Source organism: Aricia agestis, chromosome 19, assembly GCF_905147365.1.
Source record: "Aricia agestis chromosome 19, ilAriAges1.1, whole genome shotgun sequence".
In the NCBI taxonomy this organism is placed as follows: Eukaryota; Metazoa; Arthropoda; class Insecta; order Lepidoptera; family Lycaenidae; genus Aricia; species Aricia agestis.
In genome coordinates, this window is record NC_056424.1 from 6,936,005 (window position 1) to 6,962,261 (window position 26,257).

Sequence of the window (26,257 nt, forward strand, 5' to 3'; positions counted from 1 at the left end):
TTCACACCTCTGAATGTGATAACAACCGGCTAGTATTGCGACGCGTGCCAACGGGCATTTTTAAATATTTGACCTATTTTTAGGAACTGCTAATAATAAAATTTAAGGTACGTAACGTGAACCTCTCACTCAAGTCAGCTAGCGAAGCGAATATTTCATACCACAGCCCATAGTCAGTGGTTTACAATAAATGTGGCAAATTGCATAATTTACATGGCAGCATTGTGTAGCACAATAATTAAAAAATACAACTAGTAAATTCTAGTTAGTCCATTACACTAATCCACTAATCATATTAAAATTCTTAATTCACTGCATCATGCATGTAGAATAGATTTTTAAACAAAAAACATATTTTTATACCAATTTCTATTTTCTACCAATAACTTATATTTTATACCAATCAACAAGGGCAGTTTAGTTTATTAGCATGGCAACATTCACCATAAATTTTGACAGATCGCAGTGAAGTGGTGTGGATAGTGAACGTGTGTGTTGTTTTTATTTAATTTTTATGTTGTGATTATTCGGAATAACTGTAAGTTTTTAACATAAACATTCTATTATTCTATGTTTAAAAATAGTGTAAGATTCTCAAGGTTCTCTCTGTTAATTTTGGCGTGATTATCTACCCTACTTTCCCGAAAATGCTCGGCGAAGTGAGAAGCAAATAAAATAAAAAGTTTTGTGTTCATATCAAGTCATCTGTTGCATTGCTTGCATTCCAATATCATTACGTAGCCGAAGCTGTAAGTTCTTTGACTGTTTTATTGGCGGTAGATTTGACCGTTTGTACGATGTTTTTAGAATCTTAAAATAGAAAAAAGCTGGGATTCTGCACACGTAAATGAGTCAGCTGAAACATGTCAGTAGGTGAGGGCTACTCCTCAAATTAGTTTTTGTTTTACCTTAGCCTAATTACCTACTTATTATGCAATTTTTTAGTCTAATTCTAAGTAAAACTGTTTTTACAGCTCAATAGAATGTATGTAAAAAGTTTTGTTGCTGATACTTACTATATTTTCTAATGGTGTAAGATTATCTATCACCAGCTCAGTAAAAGTATAATTACTTTATTTACTTTGCTACTTTCTCTAAATGCCGCATACAAAGTTTCATAGGTACACTACAGTTATTAAAATCTCATTTAACATAAACATTTATTTCTGACAGTCTTCAGAATTTATTAAAGCAAGTACACCATCAGCATTTTTTTCATTTATTATTGTAATAATTGGGCTAACTTTTAGGTCTTGTACTTCTGATGTTTTCGAAATAAAATCTTATTAGACTATGTGAATTAACCCTTCGATCGGGGATTCCCGGAAATACTATTGTATTCTATTGTTGTCGTGATCACCGGTACTCGTACTTGATGGGCTTGATGGGTTAAAGCCTCTTTGATGATTGATGATGAAAAAAAGTGTATAGGAGCTTCAACATATTACTTATTTATCTGATAACATTGTTATTTTTACTGCAACACAAAAGCTTATTTCAAATGTTTTAAAAGCAACAACCTAATCTTATCGTAGCAATTTAAGGTATGCGGTAATGGTTCATTATCTGCACCTTAACTTGTCAGTGAAATATTGAAGATGTATACTTAAGGCGACACCTTGATAATTTGGCAGTAGCAATATCGATTTTTCTCAGCAATGACTAAAGCTAAGAAATTAAAGTTCATTGTCAGTATTCATCATGTCTTTGTCTTTGAATTACCCATAGCATAACACGATTGGTCAACTTTTATAACACAGAATAGTCAATCAAAAAGACCTCTGTAAAAAAAGGGATTCCTATTTTGCCAACAGAGGAGTGATTTAAGCTTCCAAAATTTGTACATAAATTGGTTCAAGCAAACACTTTAATTTGCCCATAGCTTATATGAAAATATGTATTTATGGTTTTTAAATTATGCGACAAAACCCATTTTGTTGCTTACACCCTTTCCACTTTTTGCGGTTTTTTACTCTAACGCGGCGTCACCATAAACAAATGAATGATAAATTTATTAGAAACTTGCAATTTTATAAAGATTTTTCATAAATATTTATTTGACTGGTTTTGAAGAAACATTATGATTTTTATGTATCATAATACTCTGTCTGGCTTGGTCATAATTTATTATTATTCTGTGACACCTGAAAGAAAAAACTTGTAGATTGTTCTCAACTTGTTCTCAACAACTTCATGTTTACTTACAATATCCTGTATTATTTTTTTGTTGCTTTCTAGCAAGAGAATTAGTATATTATGCAAGTGACTACCCGGACACTCCCAAGAGTTCATAGATGTTCCTTAGAAGATAATATTACAAAGATTGCACACTCAATGCAAGAATAGATATGACGGTAGTGTGTAGTGACCCACATAATGATTTACTAACATCAGTTACTTGAAAATAAACATATACCTACTCACCTTTGTAAACAAAATTCAAAACTTGGCAAATATATTTGGCTCCAAGCGTAATGTATTCCAGAATTATGTTTATGATTCGTGAAACGTAAAGTTGACTCAGATCTTTATATTGTACTTCAAAATATGAATAAAGTTCTAGAAGATCCGCATCTGACTAATACAGTATCCCATGGGAACAATCCATATTATTTTACAAAAGTTGATAAAATATATAGTATGTGTAACTTATACCAGACATTCCGCGCGGCTCTGCCGGCGTAAGAAAGAAAATACTGTCACCAGCAGTATTTCCGGACCGATACGACCTGCAAACCTTCAAGAAAAGAGCGTATTCCCTCTTAAAAGGCCGGCAACGCACCTGCATCTCTTCTGATGTTGCGAGTGTCCATTGGCGACGGCAGTTGCTTACCATCAGGTGACCCGTTTGCACGTTTGCCCCCTTATTTAATAAAAAAAAAAATACTATGTCTTTCCCTATAGTCTATTCTATATTTGTGCCCAATTACACAAAAATCGGCTCAGTAGTTCGTGGGATTAGTGCGTTCACACATAAAAACTCCAGGGGCCCTATTATGAGCTCTTAAATCCATTCACTTTACGTCCTTATACAGTCAGATAAGGACGTAAAAAGAATGGATTTAAGAGCTCATGATAGAGGCCCAGGCCCGTCATATAGACAGTGGCATAAGTACACTCAATTGGTATTAAGGTGACGCCGCGTTAAAGTATAAAACCGTGTTGCCGGCCCGGCCTCTCATAGAAAACAAGCAATGGAACAGCAAAAAATAGAAAGGGCGTAAGCGATGAAATGGTTTTTGTCGCGTAATTTAAAAACCATAAATACATTTCATATAAGCTATGGGCAAATTAAAGTGTATGCTTGAACCAATTTATGTGCAAATTTTGGAAGGTTAAATCACTCTCCTCCGTTGGCAAAATAGGAATCCCTTTTTTTAAAGAGGTCTTTTTGATTGATTATTTTGTGTTTTAAAAGTTCACCAATCGTGAACTTTTAAAACACAAAATGGGTTATTCAAAGACAAAGGCATGATGAATACTGACAATGAACTTTAATTTCATTCAACTCACATTAAGTCATTGCTGAGAAAAATCGATATCGCTTCAGCCAAATTATCAAGGCGTCGCCTTAACGTTTTCAATGCGTCTTAGAAATAAATCTCGATTAGTAAGAAGTAGGGCAGTTAAGACTTAAGAGTTAAGACTATTAAGCTAGACAGTCGTCGGTTCCCAGAAGTATTAGCTAAATATGTTTTGACAGTTAAAACCTTGCTAGATTGTTATGACTCGCCGAAAAATATCGTACTAAATCGAAACCTATATTAATATTATATGTGAAAGTGTGTCTGTTTGTCTGTCACCTTTTCATGCCCAAACCGCCGCTTAGAACCGATTTTGCTGGGTACATTTATCCTGAAGAAAATAACATAAAAATTTGTGCTTTATCTATAGTTTATCGAAGGTTAGGTAGATTTTCAGAACTGGATACCTCCTAAAATAACCGCGACCGACACTCCATAGTTGCTGGTCGTTATTCTCTCTCTTATGGGTCATATATAATACGACCCCTAAAGAAAGAGAAGAACGACCAGCAACTATACAGAAAAACTTTCAGCTTTTATGAAATGAGCAAAATCTGGCTGTTGCTGGTACGTGGGCAATTTAGATTTTTGACGTTTAAAATGATGAATCACTGCAAACATAATATGACTATTGACTGTAATATAATGTAGGTAGAATATGGCCTCGTGCCGACCATGACTTTAGTATTTACTGAATGCAATTTAATGATAATTCACCATTTGGCACAATACGAATCTCGATAGAATAATAATAATATTTCTTGAAGGGCCTTGCTAGTTGCTATTTCAATACAAAATACAAATGGAGAGAAATGAATTATTCTCTCAGAAATATTTAATGCCTACTTAATTTATTTTAATTAAGAACTTGTCAGGAAATGAGTTTAGGTGAAAATTGTCATTATTGAGTAATCAATAATCCATACTAATATTATAAATACGAAAGTGCGTCTGCCTGTCTGCCCGCCCCAACCGCTAAATTGATTCTGCTGGAATTTGGTATGGAGATACTTTGAGTACCTGGAAACGACATAATAATATGTCGTTTCCCGGTTCTCAAAGTACATTTTCTAGGACAGAAAATGTATGGTTCCCGCGAGATAAATGGATTTTGACGCAATAGAGTCCCTTGCCTGGGACTATCTCCATACCAAATTTCATCAAAGTCGGTTCAGCAGTTTAAGCGCAAAGAGGTGAGAAACAGACAGACACAGTTTCACATTTACAATATTATTATGAATTTTATTCAAGATTCTTCTATCCTTTATGATTGAAATTCGCCCCCAATAATGCAAGTTCATATTAATCCATGTACCATACTTTCTACAAGTACCCTGTAAATAGCTTTATCACTATTAGATAAGGAGTCAATATTCAATACGAGCAATATTAAATTATGTTTACTGACCTCATTCTATTTGGTAACTAACCAATATAAACTAATAAATTGTCTTGAGCGTCTATGAACTTTGAAGCACACTTTGAATTTTGTAGGATATATATTACTAGCTGTCCCGGCAAACGTTGTTTTGCCATATAAATAATTTTTTGGTATGAAAAATAGATGTTGGCCGATTCTCAGACCTACTCAATATGCTCACAAAATTTCATGAGAATCCACGTAGTGATTATATTCTCTTTGATGAGAATCGGTCAAGCCGTTTCGGAGGAGTATGGCAACGAAAACTGTGACACGAGAATTTTATATATTAAATAAGGTACGGTATGAAGAAAATGCTTAACAGTCTAAGCGATAAGTTGAGAATGGCGAAATATAGAGATAAGGGTCATAAAAATACGTGCGATAGCTCATTAGATTCGGGAAGACGTCTAGAAAAATGTATCGGAAGCGTGTATTAGCACACAAAAAATTGCAAAAGTTATAAGCAAATTAGGTTGCAAAAAAAAAGGTATTATGTTTTTTGTTAAAAACTCCGAAACTATTAACATTTAAGAAATTTAAAAAAAATATTCTTAAAGAAGAAGAAATTTCCATAAAAAAATCCCAACTCCCGGAATTCTATCTCTATTATATAATTTTAATTTAACGTTGAAAGTAAGCCTCCGCGCGTTTTTTAGGTAGCGCGCGTGGCTTCAAAACTGATCACGTCACACTGATATTTTTTTTAAAGGTATTCAATATTAATTTAAAATTTTCAAAAACTTATGGTGTATTTCGAACACTTCAAAGAATTTGCTTCCGTTATAATAAATGAGTTAAAACAGAAAGAAAATTGCTGTGGCGTACGCACGAATAGACAGACTGACATGACGAATCTGTAAGGGTTTCGTTTTTTCGCTATTTTAGCTACGAAACCCTAATAGTGGGACTAAAGAAAAAGGAGTGACGAAAAAATATCGAATTTCTACTAAAATTACCAAGATAATATTATGGCAAAGAAATAAATCTTATGATATACTCTACGTTGTTAGAGTAAACCGTAAATCATACGATTAACTTTCAGATTAGATTATTGAACAGTAAAAAAAAACGTATGCATAGTATTCTTTGTTATTTTATTCTCAAATCGGTTTCTATGGAATCCATGTTGAAACCTTCTTCACTTTAAAAGGCGTAATTGTACTCATTTTGTCCGAAAATAAACAAATTGGTCGCCTCTCACAATGGTGATGAATGTTCCACGATTTTCCCAAGTTTCCTGTTTATGCTGTTATGACATAGTTTTGGTTATCGTTAAAGTTTAGGTGCAAACTGCTATACAATCCAGTGTTTTATGTTTTGTGTATTTAAACGGACTTTACGACACTTTTCCTTGTTGCTGTGGACCATTTTGGTGTATGATATCTTAAACTCATCCATACTTACTAATATTATAAATGCGAAAGTTTGTCAGTCTGTTACAACTTACATCTTTAAGCTCAAGCCTGGTATGGAGATACAGGATACTTTAAGTTCTGGAAAAGGACATAGTATACTTTTCATCGTGAAAACTAACAAATTTTGACAATTGTATGTACTGTAATAAATTCCCACGATCGAGACCGTATTTCTTGTTCTTGTGAGGGCAGCTCTTTTACTATTTAAAGCTCTTTTGTTACTTCCTTAAAAAATCAGGCCAATCTTAAGTCTTAGCCAAAGAAATTTTACTATCTTATTTCTACAAAGTCCTTTCCTTGCTTACCGGTTTCGAGTATTAGGAGGTTATGTTTTCCACGGGTGGATTTTTGGGGAATCCCCTTAATTGCCACTTGTGGTTCCAAAATCCCCTTTCGTCCCAATTGTGGTTAACGTCCAAACTATATTAATCCTGTTAGGATTATATCAGTGTCCAGTTCACAGTAAAATTAAGGCAACATCGACAGTACATTTAATTATATGTAATTAAAATGATTTATGAGTTCAGAGAATTAAAATGTACCGTTAGGCTCACGTTACAAGCGCTTTACTGGAGACCATTGTTTATTATCTGATTCATCATTATCACCACAATCGGACCGCGTCGTCTGGGATTATGATTCTGGTACAAGCGTTTTTCTAAGATTTTCATGCATCGTCTTTATGCAATAGCATTTCTTTCGCAGCCCAGTTGTTTAGAGCCTGGTTCTCGTGGGTTCGATTCCCGAGTTCATCCGCTCATGCTCGGAAGCTGGTTTGGTTTCAATGAAACCGATCATCGTAGAAATTGGCGTGGGAGCTGTTTATTAGCATATTCCTGTATAATGGGTTATTTTGAGGGAAATAATTTGCGAATTCTGTTTTAGAAACAGTTTTATCGCAGTTTTCTTTCACGAGAACGAGTGCGGAGTGCCAAATCAGAGTCATCCGGCCGAAGAAAGAACGTGACACACGTTAATCATCGTGTTTATATGTTGGTAGACGTAGATACACACAGAGACGCATGGCCTGCGAAAAAGAGATGTTTCCGAAATACATATATTTTTTCTGCTGAAAAGTCTTTCCTTAGCAACAGGAGACTTCGCGAGAGTTCTATTCTTCATTTAACTTTTGCTCACCTTTTAGGAATTTACCGCATTTCAAACGATGCGTCGAAACTCGAAACCCAAATCTTTGAAAAAGTAAATGAGCGGACACTTTGGCGTCGTCAAACTTAATCATCGCAGGGTTTGGTGATTCAGCACGTCTGTTTTGATAACATATGCCTTTGTGTGGTCCTGTCCAAGTAGAACGCCATTTACAGTTTAATTATATAGATAGGCTTAATTACAAGGTAACAATGGCAATGGATATGTCATATCCTGCTCTACATTCTTCTCCCCTATGCGTATCCTTCTGTTTAAAAAAAGATTGAGTAAAAATATTCCTTAAGAGTTTAGTAACAACGAGCTTATGCCCGCGGCTTCGCTCGCGTTAAGAAGTATTATTATATACAAACTTTCACCCCCTATTTTAACCCCTTGAGGTTGGAATTTATTAAAAATCCTTTCTTAGCGGATGCCTACGTCATGTCATCTACCTGCATGCCAAATTTCAGCTCGATGGGTCCAGTGGTTTGGGCTGTGCGTTGATAGATCACCATGTCAGTCAGTCACCTTTGAGTTTAATATATATAGACGAGCTTTTGCCCGCGGCTTCGCTTGCGTTAAGAAGTATTATTATATACAAACTTTTATCCCCTATTTGAACCCTTTGGGGTTGGAATTTATCAAAATCCTTTCTTAGCGGATGCCTACGCCATAACATCTACCTACATACCAAATTTCAGCTCGATCCGTCCAGTGGTTTGGGCTGTGCGTTGATAGATCACTATGTCAATCAGTCAGTCACCTTTGAGTTTTATATATATTAGATAGATTAGTATTAGTAACAATTAGTAATGTAAGCAAATCACAATGAATTACGCAAAATGTATTTCAGTCAGGTGTTATTAATGAGCGTTTAACAAAAAATATCGCCTCTCAAAGGTTCAATGTTCACCCTTGCGAATCGTAAGCCAAGATTTATAAAGATGGCGTCGACAATAAAGTACAATCGATTACAAAACAATAATTACTCTCTTACTCACCGTGTGACGACAGTGGATGGACGAAAATAAGCGCACGATAATTCCCAGTTCTATTAAAAGATTATGATTTTGGGTGGCATGTGATGTCACCAGCAGGTATATTAAGCACAGAAATTACATACAAATTAATAGATGCAAAAGTGTCCAAGAAGTACTTGTGTACTAGCGTAATAGCGTTGTCGCTATTGGATTGCTCTGAGTCAGTTCTGAGCGTGTTGTTAACTGTTAAGCTAGAAAGAAGAAAAATGAGACAGTATGGTAAGTGAAGTAATGCATGGTAAGTGAACAAATGTGATTTTTCCAAATTTTCGAAGTTGACAGAAATCAGAAAAAAATTGAGACTCTATCAATCTTCCTTCTTCATTTGTATAATTGTAATTTAAACTAATGTAAATACATTCCCATGCCTTGTGAAACGATTTAAAATCTGTATCTTCAGTATTTTATCAGCCTATTCAGATGTCCGGGATGGGCACGTTGTCCACCTGTTACCTGCAACATTGTCCACCGCAGGTGTTCCCACTTCCTATTCGTCGACTTTATCACCGACATAAATGGGCAATCCAATTTATTTCTCGTAGAATTGTAGTTGTGTTTTTGCTTAAATATTGATATCCTTATATCTTTACCGCAGAAATGGATCTTTATCAAAGTCGTTTACCCAAAAGACCCAAATTGATTTTCTGAGCAATAAAACGACGGACCTACCTTTAATAAATCTGGAGAGCATAAAACATTTTCACATTTTGAGCACTTAAATGCGAGAAGAATCAAAGCGTACGATCATGCCTTATGACATAAACTGCAAGTAACTCTAAGTGACAGATCATTACTGTCCAAAATAAACTGAAATGCAACCAGGAAACAGATATATTAGCACGAGCATTGTCGTGACATAACCATTTCGATGGCTAAAATTAGAGGATCGACTGCGCACGCGCATCAGGTGCTTTAGTGTTGCCATTTTCGTTATTACCCCGATTTTCGGGATGATTTGGAAAATTTTCTAAAATGTTTATATCAAGCATTAGATGTGTAGGATCCCTCTTTTATTGGGAGAACGTCACCCAAATCTCTGCCTTGGCTTCCTCTGAAAAAGAACCAGGCTTCGCCACTGTGACATAATATATTCTGAATTGCAACATGGGTTGTCTAACGATGATTTTGAACGTTTTTGGTAAATGCCCATCTGTATAGTAATCTTTGCCCATCTCTAAATCCAATAGTCTTAAGATCGTTTTTATTTCAAGAGTGTGCTTCACTTCGACGAACTCTAAACCCCGGTTAGGCCTATGAACTTTAAACTAAATGCTCTGCTATGATGTGTGAATTTATTATCTGCTTCCTCGAAATCTTTACAACATGTTAACCTCTTATCGTGTGAGAAAATCGTGCATGTGTATTTCTGTTTTTTATGGATTCCTATCAAATTTTATTACCGTTTTACTATGGTGCAGTGACACCGTACAACCCTAAATTAAAATATGGTGTTGATTTTGAAACGAATGTTGTCATTGTTTTCCTGTTGTGTCCCGTTAGTTTAAATAACTATTGATGTTTCTCATACATTACAACTTACCGCCGTACTCAGAGACATTTAATTACGATTAACCTTCAATTTAATGGAGAGTTTGACAGATAATGTATGGGGCTTATGTCAAAATTTTGAATTAATTACATTTAAGTAATTAATGTTTCATTAAGTTGCTGTGTCTTGTATTTCGAGTATTCCATCTTCCATGACCGCGACAAACTTTTACTTTTCAAAAACTCTAAGTGTCACCGCAGACTTACAATTTAAAGTTGGCCGACTATCGTACAAAACACAGAAATAGATCGAGATAGAAGCGCCATGCCGCTCCAATTTGTATGAACACGAGCGTATGGCGCTTCTATCTTGATCTATTTCTGTGGTTTTTACGATAGTCGGCCAACTTTAAATTGTAAGTCTGCGGGGACCCTTATACGTATGTCTGTAGTCTGTACTCTGTATTATAATAATAAATAAATAATAAAAAATTTATTTTCAGACAAAGAAGCCCATATTATAAATAATTTTTGACAATAAAATAATTATGAACTAAACAAATAATCACAATGCAGCTCATCAGCTCATTATAGTCTCGGTAATTCTTGGTAGAGTTAAAAGTATGCCATCGTAAGACTGTAAAATATCGTTACATTTGTGATCAATTAATGTAGACAAACTTTTTTATTCTAATTTATAACACTACAAAAGCTGCTAATTATTGTAGTAAAGTAATACATTTTTTTATACAGAAGCTTACTGTACAGCAATATAATACGAACGAAAATAAAACGACATCGACTCAAATTCAATGCGATTATGTTTATCCTCTTATAGGAAAATGCGGAATTAACCTAATATACTGTCACTTACCTGGCGCAAATTATGTTCTATATTCTTAAAATACTTTAGCTTAGAGCTTTACAGTTAAGAATATTGTAAACATCGTTGTACACATATTTTAGATATTATATATATTTTAGATTAACATAAACATATTTTAGTATTAGCATTAGTAAATAACATAACTAACTAATGAAAGGTAATCAATAAAAAGAGTAGTCATGGTCCTGTATGAAGTACGGGGGAACAAAAAAAAAACATCGTTGCTGACACCTTTTTACTGTGCAGTTAAGATAATGTCCTAATGCTGGAAAACTAAAACCATTACCTATTATGCTTTCGCCCAAATATCAAAGCCCAAAATTCCCAAAAAAGTAGAGATTGTTGCCTCAAGCTGTAGTACTTACTATAATTTTTAGGTTTCATCCCGGAAACGCTTATATTTATAACAACTCTTAAGATGAATCCACACCGCCCTTTTTTCCATACGAACGTTGTCCCCTGTTTCCTCCCTGGCTAATGCTAGTAGAGTTATAATTTTTTTCCTGAATGTCTACGGCCACTAATACAATGTCCCTATGTTTTCTTTTTTTTCATAATCTTATATCTTTAAACGAGCAATTCTTGTATATATATATATATATATATATATATATATATATATATATATATATATATATATATATATATATATATATATATATATATATATATATATATATATATATATATATATATATATATATATATATATATATATATATATATAAGGTGCATTGGGGTAACTTCGGAAGAAAAAAAAAATGGGGATATTCCGAAAATGGCAAATAATTACTAAACAGAAAGTAATTTTGAACTCTGGCTACATTAACCGAGACGCCAATTTAATCACCTCCCCCACTTCCTTTCCCTCGAGCCGTCAGCCGGCAGTGTATGTGCGCTAAGTTCATTTTTTCGCGCCAAGTGCAATTTTATGATTTTTTTGGGATTATCGAAATTATCGAAATTACCCCGTATTGTTTTACACAGAAATTAGGTAAGTTACGTAATATTTTGCTTGTTTTAAAGAAGCTTTGACGTTTTTTGCTTTCCTAAGAATAGGTTACGTTGCTCTAGCTATGATTTTTAATAAACATTCGAAATAACCCCAGTGGGGTAAATTTGTTAACGAAATTTCCCCAAAAATTTTTTCATACTCTTTTGCAGGGGTGCGCAACATAATATAATATTCCGATTTGATGGTCCTAAAATATGGATTGTTCTATTTGTAGGACAAGGTTACTCTTGAATTATATAACTATAATAACCTATCATTATACAAAAAAGCAGCTTATTAGGGTACCGTTTTAGTCGTTTTAGTTCACTAATCAACAAAACTTAGTTGACTACGGAACCCTAAAACGCACCCCTAACCAGCTGATTTTCTGAATATTGATAGGTTAATAGTTCTATCTCTGTTAGCTACCACTTTCGTTGGCTTTTTTATTGTTCTTATTCTATTTATTTCTTTGCTCCAAATGTTGAGGACATCTGCATCCCCGATGGGGTAATTTCGAAAATTTTTCGGTACAAAACTTAGTTTGGTGTCTTCTATGGCTTGTATGCACAATGTTTTTGTATGGGGTAAAATAGAATAAAAATAAATATGTGCCTTAAATGTATTATTACATTAGGTCGTGTTTCGGCTGTTATTCGAAATTACCCCTTGAGTATTCGAAATTACCCATGAAAAGTAGAAATAGGGTTATATTTTAAAGGGGTAGTTATATCAGAATCCGTAAATACTTTTGAACTAAAAAATATACAATTCACATGGAAATATGTTTATTGTAACTAAAATGTTACAGTTATAGGTAACAATATATACAAATTCGTCTTCTAAACTTGAAACAATGACACAATATACTCACTCTTCCAAAAACTTTACGAGATTGCCCCAATGCACCTTATATATATATATATATATATATATATATATATATATATATATAATTGGAATCTCGGAATCGGCTCCAATGATTTTCATGAAATTTAGTATATAGGGGGTTTCGGGGGCGATAAATCAATCTAGCTAGGAATCATTTTTAGAAAATGTCATTTAATGCGTGTTTTATCGAATACCGAGCAAAGCTCGGTCAAACAGCTAGTTTAATTATTAAATAAGATATGAACGTTCAAAAACCCAAAAAAATGGCCAGATTTTCCGCTGTGTTCAAACATCCAGAAAACAGATTTGGCTAGATTATACAAAAAAAATAAAAAATAGGAACACAGCTCAAGCCTTTCTTTAATCATTAATGAAAAAAGTACTTAAATCGGTTAAGTTTTGGAGAAGGAATCAGGGGACAACGAATCGTTGATTTTCTGCAGTTGTCTCTATCGCGTTCTGCGGTATAGGCTTGAGGTAAGGGAGAGCTATAGATATTACACGTACTATTTTTTTCATTTCTCTAGCCCCTGGTGTATCCTCTTAAAGGCTATCTCATGATTATAAATTGGGCCAAACCAGTCCCAATCCATTGCAGAATTTTCCTAAATGAAAAATATGGAATTCACTGCGTGTTTACATTGGCTGAGACGACGAACAGCTGTCTTTTAGTAAAAATAAACATACGCGACCTGAAACAAAATGCCTCGTATAAAAGCTTCTCCAAGTTCCTTATTCACCTCTAGTATATGGGTAATCTAATAATGATTGGATAATTGAACATCGCAGAGAGCAAGAATGTTTTATTTGAAAAAAAACCTGCTGTCCATTAGTAGGACATTGGAGTCACATTGTATTCTTTTCCTTTGACGTCTTCTTGACTGCGCTCGTGACTAATGCTACGCTTGATCCAGCTTAGCTTTGGTGGTGGTGGTGGCCGTGCTAAGCGTAGGTACCTACGTACACTATTTGAATATATTTCATGTATGCTATGCTATCCATCCAGACAATATTCCACCCAAATATTTCCGTAAAGGTGAGACCAATTCGCGAAACCAAAGTGCACCAGTTATCTAAATCAAGAGTGCCGGAATGGTATTCTAACGGTCTCACCTGAGCACTTGGCATGGTTCCCGTGTAAATATAACGCGGATGAGGTGCGATGCGAGCTATCGATTTTATCAACATCCTTACACATACGTTTGATTGTAATGCAAGTTTATCCATACAAATATTGTAATGCGAGAAAGTGTGTCTGTCTGTCTATCTGTCTGTTACCTCTTCACGCCCAAAACGCTGAGCCTATTTTACTGAATTTGGTATAGAGATACTTTAAGTCCCGGGAAAGGACATAGGATACTTTTTATTCTGGATAAATGTACGGTTCCAGCGCGATAAACATGTTTTAGCGCAACGGAATTGCGGGCGTCATCTGGTTCTATATAAATCAGTGAGAGTGTCCCAATTCTCTTGTTGTTGGAAGTTCTGTCTGTAATTTGGATAATAAGGGACTGTCCTGATTGATTTCGCAAAGCACTATTTCAAGTCAGAGGGAGAATCCCAATTCTTTTGGAACTGTTGAAAGCTCTTTCCAAAGAATGAGAGCACTCTTTTACTTCGAAGCGTACAAAATTATATTAAAGATATTTAAAGCATTTACTATTTGCTCAGCCGTGGATTTTTTTTTCATAAGGGAGCAAACGAGCAAACGGGTCACCTGATGGAAAGCAACTTCCGTCGCCCATGGACACTCGCGGCATCAGAAGAGCTGCAGGTGCGTTGCCGGCCTTTTAAGAGGGAATAGGGTAATAGGGGAGGGTAGGGATGGGAAGGGAATAGGGGAGGGTAGGGGATTGGGCCTCCGCTCCGGTAAACTCACTCACTCGGCGAAACACAGCGCAAGCGCTGTTTCACGCCGGTTTTCTGTGAGAACGTGGTATTTCTCCGGTCGAGCCGGCCCATTCGTGCCGAAGCAAGGCTCTCCCACGTATAAATAGATAAGCAGAAAATTACATAATAATTAATCTTTCATAATTTAAATTTGGAGGCCAAGAGGGTATAGTATCTTTTATTTCGTTAATTAGATCCGTTCATATAGTTCTTTCTATTTCTTATTTGCATCTTTGGTTATGGTAACATGATATTACTTGCATATTACCATCTAAATTATGGATTTTAATTAACTATTAGGCAGTAATCATTGACCATATTGACACGAACGGTCGAACAATTTCACTGTCCATTAAATGAATTATAACAAAGTTCGCTTTAATTGTTTTCTTTCCCTGTAATGGTATAGCATTACGTGATCTAATCATGATTTACATGAGACTCAAGTCTAGTGATGAGCAAAAAGACGAATGCAAACCAGACTTCACGCTTTCGAATAAATTGGAATAATTGTGGCGATTAATTGTTCAGAAACGGTTTGCACGACATTTAATAACTTTGACCGTGTCCGCGTTCCGTTACTCCCGTCTTAAAATCTGGAATGTCTGTCAGTCATATTCGTTGAGTGCTAAAACTCACTGGTTCATTGGGACTCTCTTTGAAAAATTTGCCATTGACTTGCGTTTTATGTTATTCTGAGATTTTATTTCTCCAGAGAGACGTAACCGAACCCTCTTTTGAGGTGTGAAATTAACCGTGAAAATTGGAGAGTAACAATGGCATTTACCTATTATGTACGTAACCTTTTTTATTTTAATTAAACTTTGAGTCGATGTTAATTAAATGAACAGGGTATAACGTGTGTTCGGCTAATTACGAACTGGTACCAACACTACCGTCTGATACAACATCAATATTCAATTATTGTACACAGTCTGAATAATTAAAGGCCATGTTTAAACGACAAATAGATGCAATACATGGAACCAGGGAAGTTGCCATATTGATTACAAATCTATCGTATGTGATCTGAATGGCGATGAATAATTACCATTCAAGACTTTTTTCACCGTAAAAGATGGCAATAATGAGTAACGAATGTATCCAAACAGTATTTAGTTTCGCCTAGTCATAGGCTTCAGTAAAAAAAAAATCCTCTCGATAAAAGAGACGACAAATTCAATTCATCTGGTAATTATTATAGGTAGACTGTGAGCACATCATTCTGTTAGGAATAAGGATTTCTGTTAAATTGGAGCAGGAACTCGTATCATAATACCTGATTTCATGTTACAAAATGTTTCATTCCATTTTGCATTCCACGCATCGAAGCTGGTAGTAATTTCTCCAATACTCAAGTGAATGCTCCTGTTATTGGCCGTATATCAATGGGAGAACTTGCGAAATTCCACATACGCCACCCACACGGTCCAAATATACCCGTAAACATCGAAAATTTATCCCCACCGTCTGGTTACATCGGATAAATACTGTTTTGTAACAAGAATGTACACTTGGGGCTCGTAACTTTACAAAGTATTGGATACTTGTTTAGAAAATACGAAATGCTTTGTTACTCCAGAGAAATTTTAGCCGTAGTTTGGTACTACTATTATATATTCTGTGACGTAGTGCTTGTTACTAATATGTATTCTGTGGCAGTGCCAGAAAATCAGGGTGACTTCTCCTTAGCCATAAAGCAAAATAATATACTTCGATCGCAGATTCCAGGAAATGCTTTTGTATTCTATTGTTGTGGCGATCACCGGTGCTCTTATGGGGCTTGAAGAAATAATACATCGGATATCCTTGGCTTTTTAGATTTACGTTGATTTGGCAACTTTCTTCTGTTTTTTTCTGCCATTAACGCTAAACTTTATTAGTAACGCTAAAGTTTATAAGTAAAGGCAATTAAATAAGGCGAAATTTTGAAAGCTATTTAACTCTAAATCCTTTGCAATCAGGCATAGAATGGGTGGATCCATTATAAGATGGTTGAGCGTTGAGTCACTCTTGTTTGTGGTGGGGTTTGCGATGCGGTTTTCCTTAAGGGTTTAAGGATCAGAGAACACTAATTAATTATTATTATTTATCTCTCTATTGGGTCAAATGAAGGAAAATTATTGAAGTACTGAACTACTTTGACAGAAAACGGATAGATGGTAAAAAAAATAATTCCTCCACGTATTAACCTTTCCTCCTGCATTATGTACTTTTTCTTTAATTTTAAACGTATGATAGATGCTTCTGTTTGAAAGTTTGATTCCATATTTTTGGCTCCCTTCCACTCTGACTTTGTACATTCGCTATCTTCAGTCTCCGCAAAAATTATGCTTGAAACGCCCGATATTTCTTTCGTAATATTTCCGTTTGGGATTTGTTACTCCACTGTTGCATGTTTCAAATGATGCTGCAATCTCGCGAACGACAAATTCCTCCCAAAGTTTAGATATGAAAGTTAAAAATACATCAGAGATTTGTAAATGGGACGCCACACGCCGCGAATTCAGGTGGAGTATTTTATTGGAAGTCTATAAATACGGACAGTTAAAAGTCAAGCGCCGGGACAGTCGCTGGCACCAGCAGACACGAGTAGTACAGTAAAAGTTAATTGCTGATTACAGTAATTACTAATTAGTGATAGTAATGTGAAATTGCGGTGACAGGAACTAGTAGGAACTAGTAGTAGAACACGAGTAGGTAAACAATCTTTTGATATTTGATGACGTGAGTCGATGAAGTGGGCTGTGGGGCCTGTGGGTGACTTAAAACTTGAAAATGTTGGTTTTTGCGTTAATGGGGGGTTTAGGATCGGGAAAATGTTTTGAAATAAAAGAAAAAGTGGATTGTGTCTAAGATAGTATAGATTATATGTTAGTCAGATGATGAAGTAGGTAAGTTTTATGTTATAAAAATTGAACAGGCCAGGCGGTTTGGCCTGTTCACTTCAGTTGTCCTTACTACTTTTGATACAAATATAAGGTCTCAGAGAATCAAAGAATCATAAATTGTGCATGGATCATTTTTAATAAGGGTAACAGTTTTGATCCTTTTCTATCGTTGGATGGGTTATAATATTGACTGTGTTATAGTGATATAGAAATACTTATACATATTTACTCCTCCTCTGTTTACAATCTTGATAACAGCTTAAATATAGGCGCACTGCAGTTATAAATTCCAAACACTACAAACTACAATTTAATATATTTTTTAAACTTTTTAACATGCATTTTATGAATGTCCTCTGTAAGACATAAATATTAATTGTTGGTTTGAGCAAGTCGATCATCTCTTCTACAGTTTAGACTTCAAACTCAAACTAAAAATTTTTTATTCAGAATATTTTTTTTTTCAAATATTTCCTGAGTTCTACATGTCCATAGGGTATTTGGTAGAATTTTATTTTTGTTTACATTTTAAATATCAAAATTAATGAAAACAGATAAGTATCTTATCATAATACATTATGCAATAGCTACGCAAAATTTAACATACTGTAAAATGTAAACTGAGTTGTAATAATATTATGTTTCTTGGGTGTTACAGATTACCGAGCAAAGATATTTTCTTTATACTTCTTCTCTACATAAATATTTAACAGGTTCAAACAGCTTTCGCTCAATGCTCAGTGGAAATCATCAGGAAAACGCATAAGAGACTTATTTGCTATCACGTAAAAATGCACAGTATAGATCAAATTTTTAGGGTTCCGTACCCAAAGGGTAAAAACGGAACCCTTTTACTGAGACTTCGATGTCTGTCCGTCTGTCTCCAGGCTGTAACAGATATACACAATCTGTGAATTTTTCACAGATTGTGTATATCTCTTGCCGCTATAACAACAAATACTAAAAACGAAATAAAATTAATATTTAAGGGGGGCTCTCATACAACAAACGTAATTTTTTGGCCTTTTTTGCTTTATATCAATAATGACAACAGGTAGGTACTTTAATTTTTCTCAAAGTTCTTAATTATATGTGTACTTTAATAGGTATTTAATAATAATATTAAAATAAAATAAAAAATTAAGGGGGGCTCCCGTACAAAAAACACAATTTTTGGCCTAATTTTGCTCTATACTGGTACGGAACCCTACGTGCGCGAGTCCGACCCGCACTTGGCCGCTTATTTTTAAGATTTGATTTGTGGTCAAATCAGTAAAGATGATCTGGAAAAGTTCAACTCTGTTAACATACGGTAACAACTTTTTGCGATACTATTGCAAAAAGTTGTTACCGTATGTTAACAGAGTTGAACTTTTCCGTATGTTAGTATAGAAAGTGATTTTTTTGGGATAAAAATTATCCTATGTCCTTTCCCGGGACTCGAAGTATCTCTACAATCTACATAAAATTTCAGCAAAATCGGTTCAGCTGTTTGGGAGTGAAGAAGTAACATATAGACAGACACACTTTTGTATTTATGGCTGCCTTGCCAGTTGCCTATCAAACGACTTCTCCAACGTATAACACCTGCCTGCCTAGCATACGCCCACGAGATATCTCACTCTCGAAATAATTAAAAACTCCCCGTCTCATAATGTCAAAATCTCGACATTATCTCGACAAAACTCTATAAAAATGTGTTATTTCGAGATAACATGTTTGTCATGCTAGGGTCAATAGAGATGAAGAGACAAACCATCAAACATCGAGAAAACATGTAGAGTGAGATATCTCGTTGGCGTATGCTAGGCAGGCGGGAGAAAACATCGTATAGGTAGTTATAACATCTGTACTCTATACACTCCGTTGGATCGTTAGTAAAGTGGTTAATTCCAAATTATTCAGGCATCTCCATAATGTACTGTATGTGATATTAACACTAGGTCTCGGTGGTAATACTTGTGGGAACATAAGCTATAATTATTTACTATAATAAGAGGTAGAACGACATTCTCAACTAGCGAGGATACCTATAATTTTTCCTTGGAAATTGCATAACTAGAGCGTAATTTTGTATTTCCTTTTAGGTTTTGTTTTTTGTTTTCTCAGAAACAGGGCTCGAAAACCTGGTTAATCTTCGCGATCCTGTCTAAAATAAATAAAGTCCGACGCATTCAGTGTCGTAAATTATAACATTTTTGTCTGTCCAGCCCCCGTAGACAAGTGGCAAAACGCTAACGCTAACGCTAACGCTAGCGCTACAAAATGTATGCGATTTGACATAAGTCATCGCTTCGCTAGCGAATACTAATGTATTCCATTCCATTCCATTCCATTAAATCCATACATTTTGTAGCGCTAGCGTTAGCGTTAGCATTTTGCCGCTTGTCTACGGGGGCTGGAAACTTAGTGAAATTAGTAATGAAAACGATGGACTTTCCCACAATCACGTTGGAAAACACTATGATTCTTGGAAAGTGTTTTATAACTAAAACCATTCAGCAGGCTAACAAAAAGTAGAATTAAGTTATATTTTGATAAACAATCATGTTTACTTTTGGCATAACTTCTTTCCCCAAAAGTATGGTACGTTTTTACTAATGGTAACCCCGGTATATTCCAGAGGTAAAGATGGCCACGACAATGGAGGCGTCACAGAGCCTCATCCAGTCTGAGAGCAGGGTGCACAGCTACCAGGAGGTCACGGAGACGAGGAAGGTTAAGAAGACCAAGACCAGGCGGCACAAGGATGAGGGATCCATTTCGGTTGTGAGTATACTTACTGTGTATTGTGTAACTTCTATAGAGTATAGATTATAGAGTATAGACTATAGAGCCTTGCTGCTTGCATCATCAGGAATTCGGAAACCCTCTATATTATTAAAAAATGAGGTGAAATTATTTACATCAAGTAAACCATGATTTAAATTGATTTGAAGTGTTCAGCTTAAAAACAATGGTGCTGCGAGCTAGTGTTACCAATCCAAAACTTTAAATTTGTCCTGCTACCTAGTTCCTTCATATTGTTATACAAAGAAAGACGCATATAGTTCCTACAAACGGTCCCTAATTCCAGCCGAAGAGTTTCCCGTGATGTAGTACAATCCATATTATTATGGTCATAGAATTCTAAAGTTCTAATATCTTATATATTAATGAGATTTGTAAACTAGATTTGATAATTCGTTGATTCAAAATTACAATAAACAAGTATCGGTATTAATAAGATTTATTTTTTATTCGGTGATTTATAAACAACAAACAGTAAACATTATTGTCAATGGTTGTTGGCATATTTACCGCGGAGGTTGTGTGACATCAGGCGATCCGTATGCTCATTTAGCGGTCTTAAAATATTTTAATTTAAGTACTACCTATATATTGCCCGTGACAATGATTATATTTGCGCCATTAAAAACTCGTAAAATCTTATTAAAGAATCCGGTGTACCGACAATCGACATTATTTAACATTAGAAAATCATAAATAAAAAAAAAGTAAAAACATTTTACATTTCGACACGAACCATAGAAGGACAATAAAATTGAAAAAGACCGATATTCGTCTACGAAACGGGTTTCTATTATCACAATACGGGAAATTAAATTCATCATTACTTTCACTCATCTAGAATGTGACGAGGTGGCCGAGTGGTTAAGGCGTTGGACTGCTAATCCAATGTGCTCTGCACGCGTGGGTTCGAATCCCATCCTCGTCGATAAGTTTTTGTAAATTAGTTTCTTTTCAATCTTCGACGGGGTTATTTTGCTTCATTATGATGTTAAAAATATCTATATTTTGGAATTCTTAAAAATACAAAAATGAGACACTTAGGCCCACTTGCGCCAGACTGGGTTAACGCGCTTAACTCTGAGTTAAATTATACTTCGAATTTAAATTGACATCATGTCTTGCACCACCAAGAGTTAGGAGTTAACCTCGTGTTAATTTTTTAAATTCTTAACCCACCGATGTCGGAGGGTTAAATCAACTAACTCTGGGTTAGTAATATCAAAACAGAGATTTTTCGGTTATGACTTATGTAGTTTGTTGTGTTCAGTAATAGGTACCGGTTTTATTTTGTGTTTAACCATGATAAATGATCAGTCGTGTTATCTGATGATGATGAAGGAATTATCGAATACTAATGTATTCGATAATTCCTTCATAATCATGTAACTAATGTTCGGACTAATGTTCGGACTCGTTATAACTTATGTAGATTGTTGTGTTCAGTAATAGGTACCGGTTTTATTTTGTGTTTAACCATGATAAATGATCAGTGGTTGTTATCTGATGATGATGAAGGAATTATCGAATACTAATGTATTCGATAATTCCTTCATAATCATGTAACTAATGTTCGGACTCGTTATAACTTATGTAGATTGTTGTGTTCAGTAATAGGTACCGGTTTTATTTTGTGTTTAACCATGATAAATGATCAGTGGTGGTTATCTGATGATGATGAAGGAATTATCGAATACTAATGTATTCGATAATTCCATCATAATCATGTAACTAATGTTCGGACTAATGTTCGGACTCGTATTACAGAAGGATTGTAGAATGGACCGATCTGTTTAGGGTCCCGTATTTACTCACAAAGAGACCAAATATTTCCATTGAAGATTTCGCCTAGAAAGAGAAACTGTTCTCTGTTTATTAAATAAAATTGAAAATAAATGCAATATACAAATACAAATGAGCATAAAAAGTAAGTCTCTACCAAAGTTCAATAATAATATCATTGGATTAGTGCGTCTTTAGTGAACTCCTTTATAAATAGGTAGACTAGATAAACCATAAACTTATACGACATTATATAAATAAGTCTATGAGATAAACATTGGACAGAAGTATTTCTTCCCAATTTTTATCATTTTCCGCCTAATTTATTTGCACAAAATATCACAACACGCACGCACAATGCGACATAGAACCACGTGTCATTTCAAATCTGACATAAGGAGATAGTCTTATCTAAAGTACTGTGGAGCGAGAGAGAGCAGTACACTTAAATTATTCAGCATTCGCTCTATCATATTTGGCTGGGTGTAAAAAGAATGAATTAACATGACATAAGCCCGGGTTAGTTGACTCTGGGATAAATTCTTCTGGTGCAATATGTAGTATGAGTTAAATATTAAAAACGGTAACACTGAGTTATTAAGCCCCGGGTTATTTATTTAACTCACAGTTTTGGCGCAAGTGGGCCTTACTGATTTTTGCCGATAACATTTAACCACTAACATAACCTAACCTAACCTAACCTAACCACCTCTAACCTAACCTAACCTAACCACCTCGTTATAAAAGCTAGATCGAGAACAGTTCTTTGTTCTGTGTACAAAAGCAAAAATTCATAATAGTGAAAATGTATAGTGGTACTTCACATTTTCATGGTGTCTCAACTCTTATACTTTCGTATCCAACAGCCGTCTACCAACTGTCATTATCAAAACGTAACGCTTTCAAATAATAAGTTCCAAAAGGGCGCCAAAATAACCTTTGGTATCTATTAAAGTCATATCATCAAAACCATTTTTTTCTCTTTTTCAGTCAAAAAGCTCCGAGAAACTGCACAAGAAGATGAAGGCGGTGGAGGAGAACCCAACGTGCGCCAAGTGCGCCCGGCCCGTGTACGCCATGGAGCGAGTGAAGGCGGAGCGGCGCGCCTGGCACAAGGAGTGCTTCCGGTGCGCGCAGTGCAACAAGCAGCTCACGTGAGTACAGGGGACTGATGCCCCTAAGATGGAGGAGGACCCGACTGCGCCAAGTGCGCCCGGCCAGTGTGCGTCATGGAGCGGGTGAAGTCGGATCGGCGCGCCTGGCACAAGGAGTGCTTCCGGTGCGCGCAGTGCAACAAGCAGCTCACGTGAGTACAGGGGACTGATGCCCCTAGGGGCCTTAAGGCATACGTTACAACATGGCCTGACCGCGCGCGTTGTGCCCGCATGATAGGAAAAATATCTATGAAATAATGGGATGCGCGCAACTTGCATCCGGTCCACATCAGCGCGCGGGCAATAATATGCATAAAAGGGCCCTAACCGTAAGGGCTTTACTCCAGTTTATCTGTACGGCGAGTGCGCACGCAGCGAATACGTCGCGGACATGCAACGGACCCGCTACAAATACGTCGTGGACTCGCACCGAGACAGCTGCGATCTTCTGTGCTTACGGCTCGCCGATCGGTAGCTGACGTTTCAATACTTTAAACGAGATTCATAACAACAGTGGATAAGAAAGAGACGTCAGCACGGGTACGGATTGATGTAAGCGCGGGAACTGCTTCTGCAAACTAAAATTTATCAAAATCGGTTACGCAGTAAAGGTAAGAAGACAGATAGCATACGAATGGAGAGACATCCATATCTATACTTAATATTATAAATGAGAAAGTGTGTATGTCTGTCTGTTACCTCTTCACGCCCAAACCGCTGAACCGATTTTGCTGAAAATGACCTTGAGTCCCGGGAAAGGACGTCTTGACGATTCCGCTAGAGACGACCCTCGACACGAATTTTTAAATTACAGCATTTGTTACATTTTTTTATTGAATTATATATAGAAAGATGTATATTTACTAGCAAAAGAACTTTTATCAGTAAAAATTTAAATTTGAATGATTTATAACATTCTGAAGTGATATCATCTAACGGCGCGAGAAAAACTGCTTATGCCACACATGATTATTTTTACGACAAATCACTAGCTCGAAGTTGAATTTCACTACATAATATTGACTGTATAACATAAGTTTATATTGCTGCGCAAAAAAATCAACAATTTTAAATTAGTTTTCAAACATTATTAAAACAAAAGTTGCAATTGTTGCACCCGCGATAAAAAAGGTACAAAAGTTTAGTTTTCTCGCTAAAATGAATTGTTAATAATTTGAAACTTTGTAAAAGTAAGAAGAATTGAAAGGGAAATAGAAATTAATCATTGGAATAAACTATTTTATGGTTTTTAATGAAAAAAACAGTACCTTAAAAGTGGTTGCACCCGCGATCGAAGCAGTACAATTGCAAAAGCAACAATTTATTTTTTAACTATTCTAGTAATTTTCGACATATTTAATATTATTAAGGTAAACAATAACGTTAAATTATATTTGTTATCAATAGTTTTCATGTAATTACAAGATTTATAAAAATTTCAATAGAGTCACATCGTGTTTTATATTTTTAGATATATTTCATGTATTACTTAAGAGATGTTTCAAAATGATGATTAATCTTCTTTTATTTTTAAACATTTTATAAGACATGCTACAAATGACATAAAAATCATATATATTTAATATTTTTCTTTGAAAAAAATATTTTTACTTATAATTCTACCATATTCTTTTAAATTATAGATATAAATTTTGAATTAAATGTTTGCTGCAGTTCGGTTTTATAGCAATACATCGAAAAACGTTTGCCTAAGTTACATTATTAAATTGTTTTTAGTGATTTAGACAATTTATTTTCTCAGATCGATAAATGACTGATAATTAAAAAATAACAAAATTTTAAGTAGTATTATTACAACTTACTAATAATATTATGTATTGCATATCAAAAATGTAGAAATTAGTCGCAGACTTATGAGTAAATTCAATTTCTTTAGACTTGTTGCACCCGCGATATTCTGATGTTGTACCCGCGATCGTGGAAATTGTTAATAATTCCTAGTACTAATAACTTAAATTAATTGTATCTAGTTAAATCATTTCTTTGTCTTATACACTTTTGAAATATGGGTTAATAAATAACTAAAAGTTTCACAATTAACAGTATTCTCAAATGAACTCGTCAGAGTTCTTAATGGAGGGCCGATTTGGTTGCACCCGCGATACTACTTAAAACATATTTTGTGGCTTTTCTTAGATTTAATTATAGTTTTCATTTACATATCATGATTAAACTAGTTAAAATGTATCCCTTCAAAAGATAATTTATTAATAGATATGTTTTATTTTGTCAGTAGGACGCTTTAAGTGCGTCAAAAGGTTGCACCCGCGATAATGGAATGGCCCCTAGGATACTTTTTATCCCGGAAAAATGTACGGTTCTCGCGCGATAAACTAATTTTGGCGCAACGAAGTTGCGAGCATCGTCTAGTTATTCTAGTTTATAATATTAGTTTGGGTGTTATTAATCACATTTACTATATTATTATTCCAGCGTGGAGACGTACCAGAGCGACCACACGACGCTGTACTGCAAGCCGCACTTCAAGCAGCTATTCGAGCCCAAACCCGTGGACGACGACGACCAGACTGACGGTACACAATATGTTATATTAGTTAAACTAGAGATCGCCCGAGATCTCTAGTTTAACTAATATAGATCGATCTCGAAAGATCGATCGAGAGTTGTAGTGTGTGTAATGTTTTATTTGTTAAAAAAATGTATGATAAAAGTATAATTTCAAAATAATATTAGCTCGATGCACTCCTTCACCATATAAAATATAACTGTGCAAAATTTCATTCACGTACGTTTCCCCATTTTTCGTAAAAAGGGATACAAAGTTTTTGGCTCACGTATTAATATATAGATACTAATAGACAAAAAATAAAAATTAAGGCGAGACCGCACTGAAGCGAAGCGACACGACGCGACACCTCACGTTTCATAGTACATATTTACCTTTGTAAATCGTCATTCCTA

At 35.1% G+C, this 26,257-nt stretch overlaps 1 protein-coding gene and 1 non-coding gene across 2 annotated transcripts in view; both read left to right on the forward strand.

The window, feature by feature from the left end:
• The first annotated feature begins 8,676 nt into the window (after window positions 1-8,676).
• Window positions 8,677-26,257, forward strand: part of LOC121736816 (LIM domain and actin-binding protein 1) — a 45,919-nt gene continuing 28,338 nt past the window's right edge. Inside the window, exons 1-4 of the mRNA XM_042128225.1 lie at window positions 8,677-8,767; window positions 20,212-20,357; window positions 23,151-23,314; window positions 25,769-25,869. Of these exons, the coding sequence (XP_041984159.1) occupies window positions 8,755-8,767; window positions 20,212-20,357; window positions 23,151-23,314; window positions 25,769-25,869 (424 nt within the window). The 5' untranslated portion in view covers window positions 8,677-8,754. The remainder of the gene's footprint in view (window positions 8,768-20,211; window positions 20,358-23,150; window positions 23,315-25,768; window positions 25,870-26,257) is intronic.
• Window positions 21,225-21,306, forward strand: Trnas-gcu. The gene has a single exon. It is a non-coding gene; the product is annotated as a tRNA-Ser (tRNA).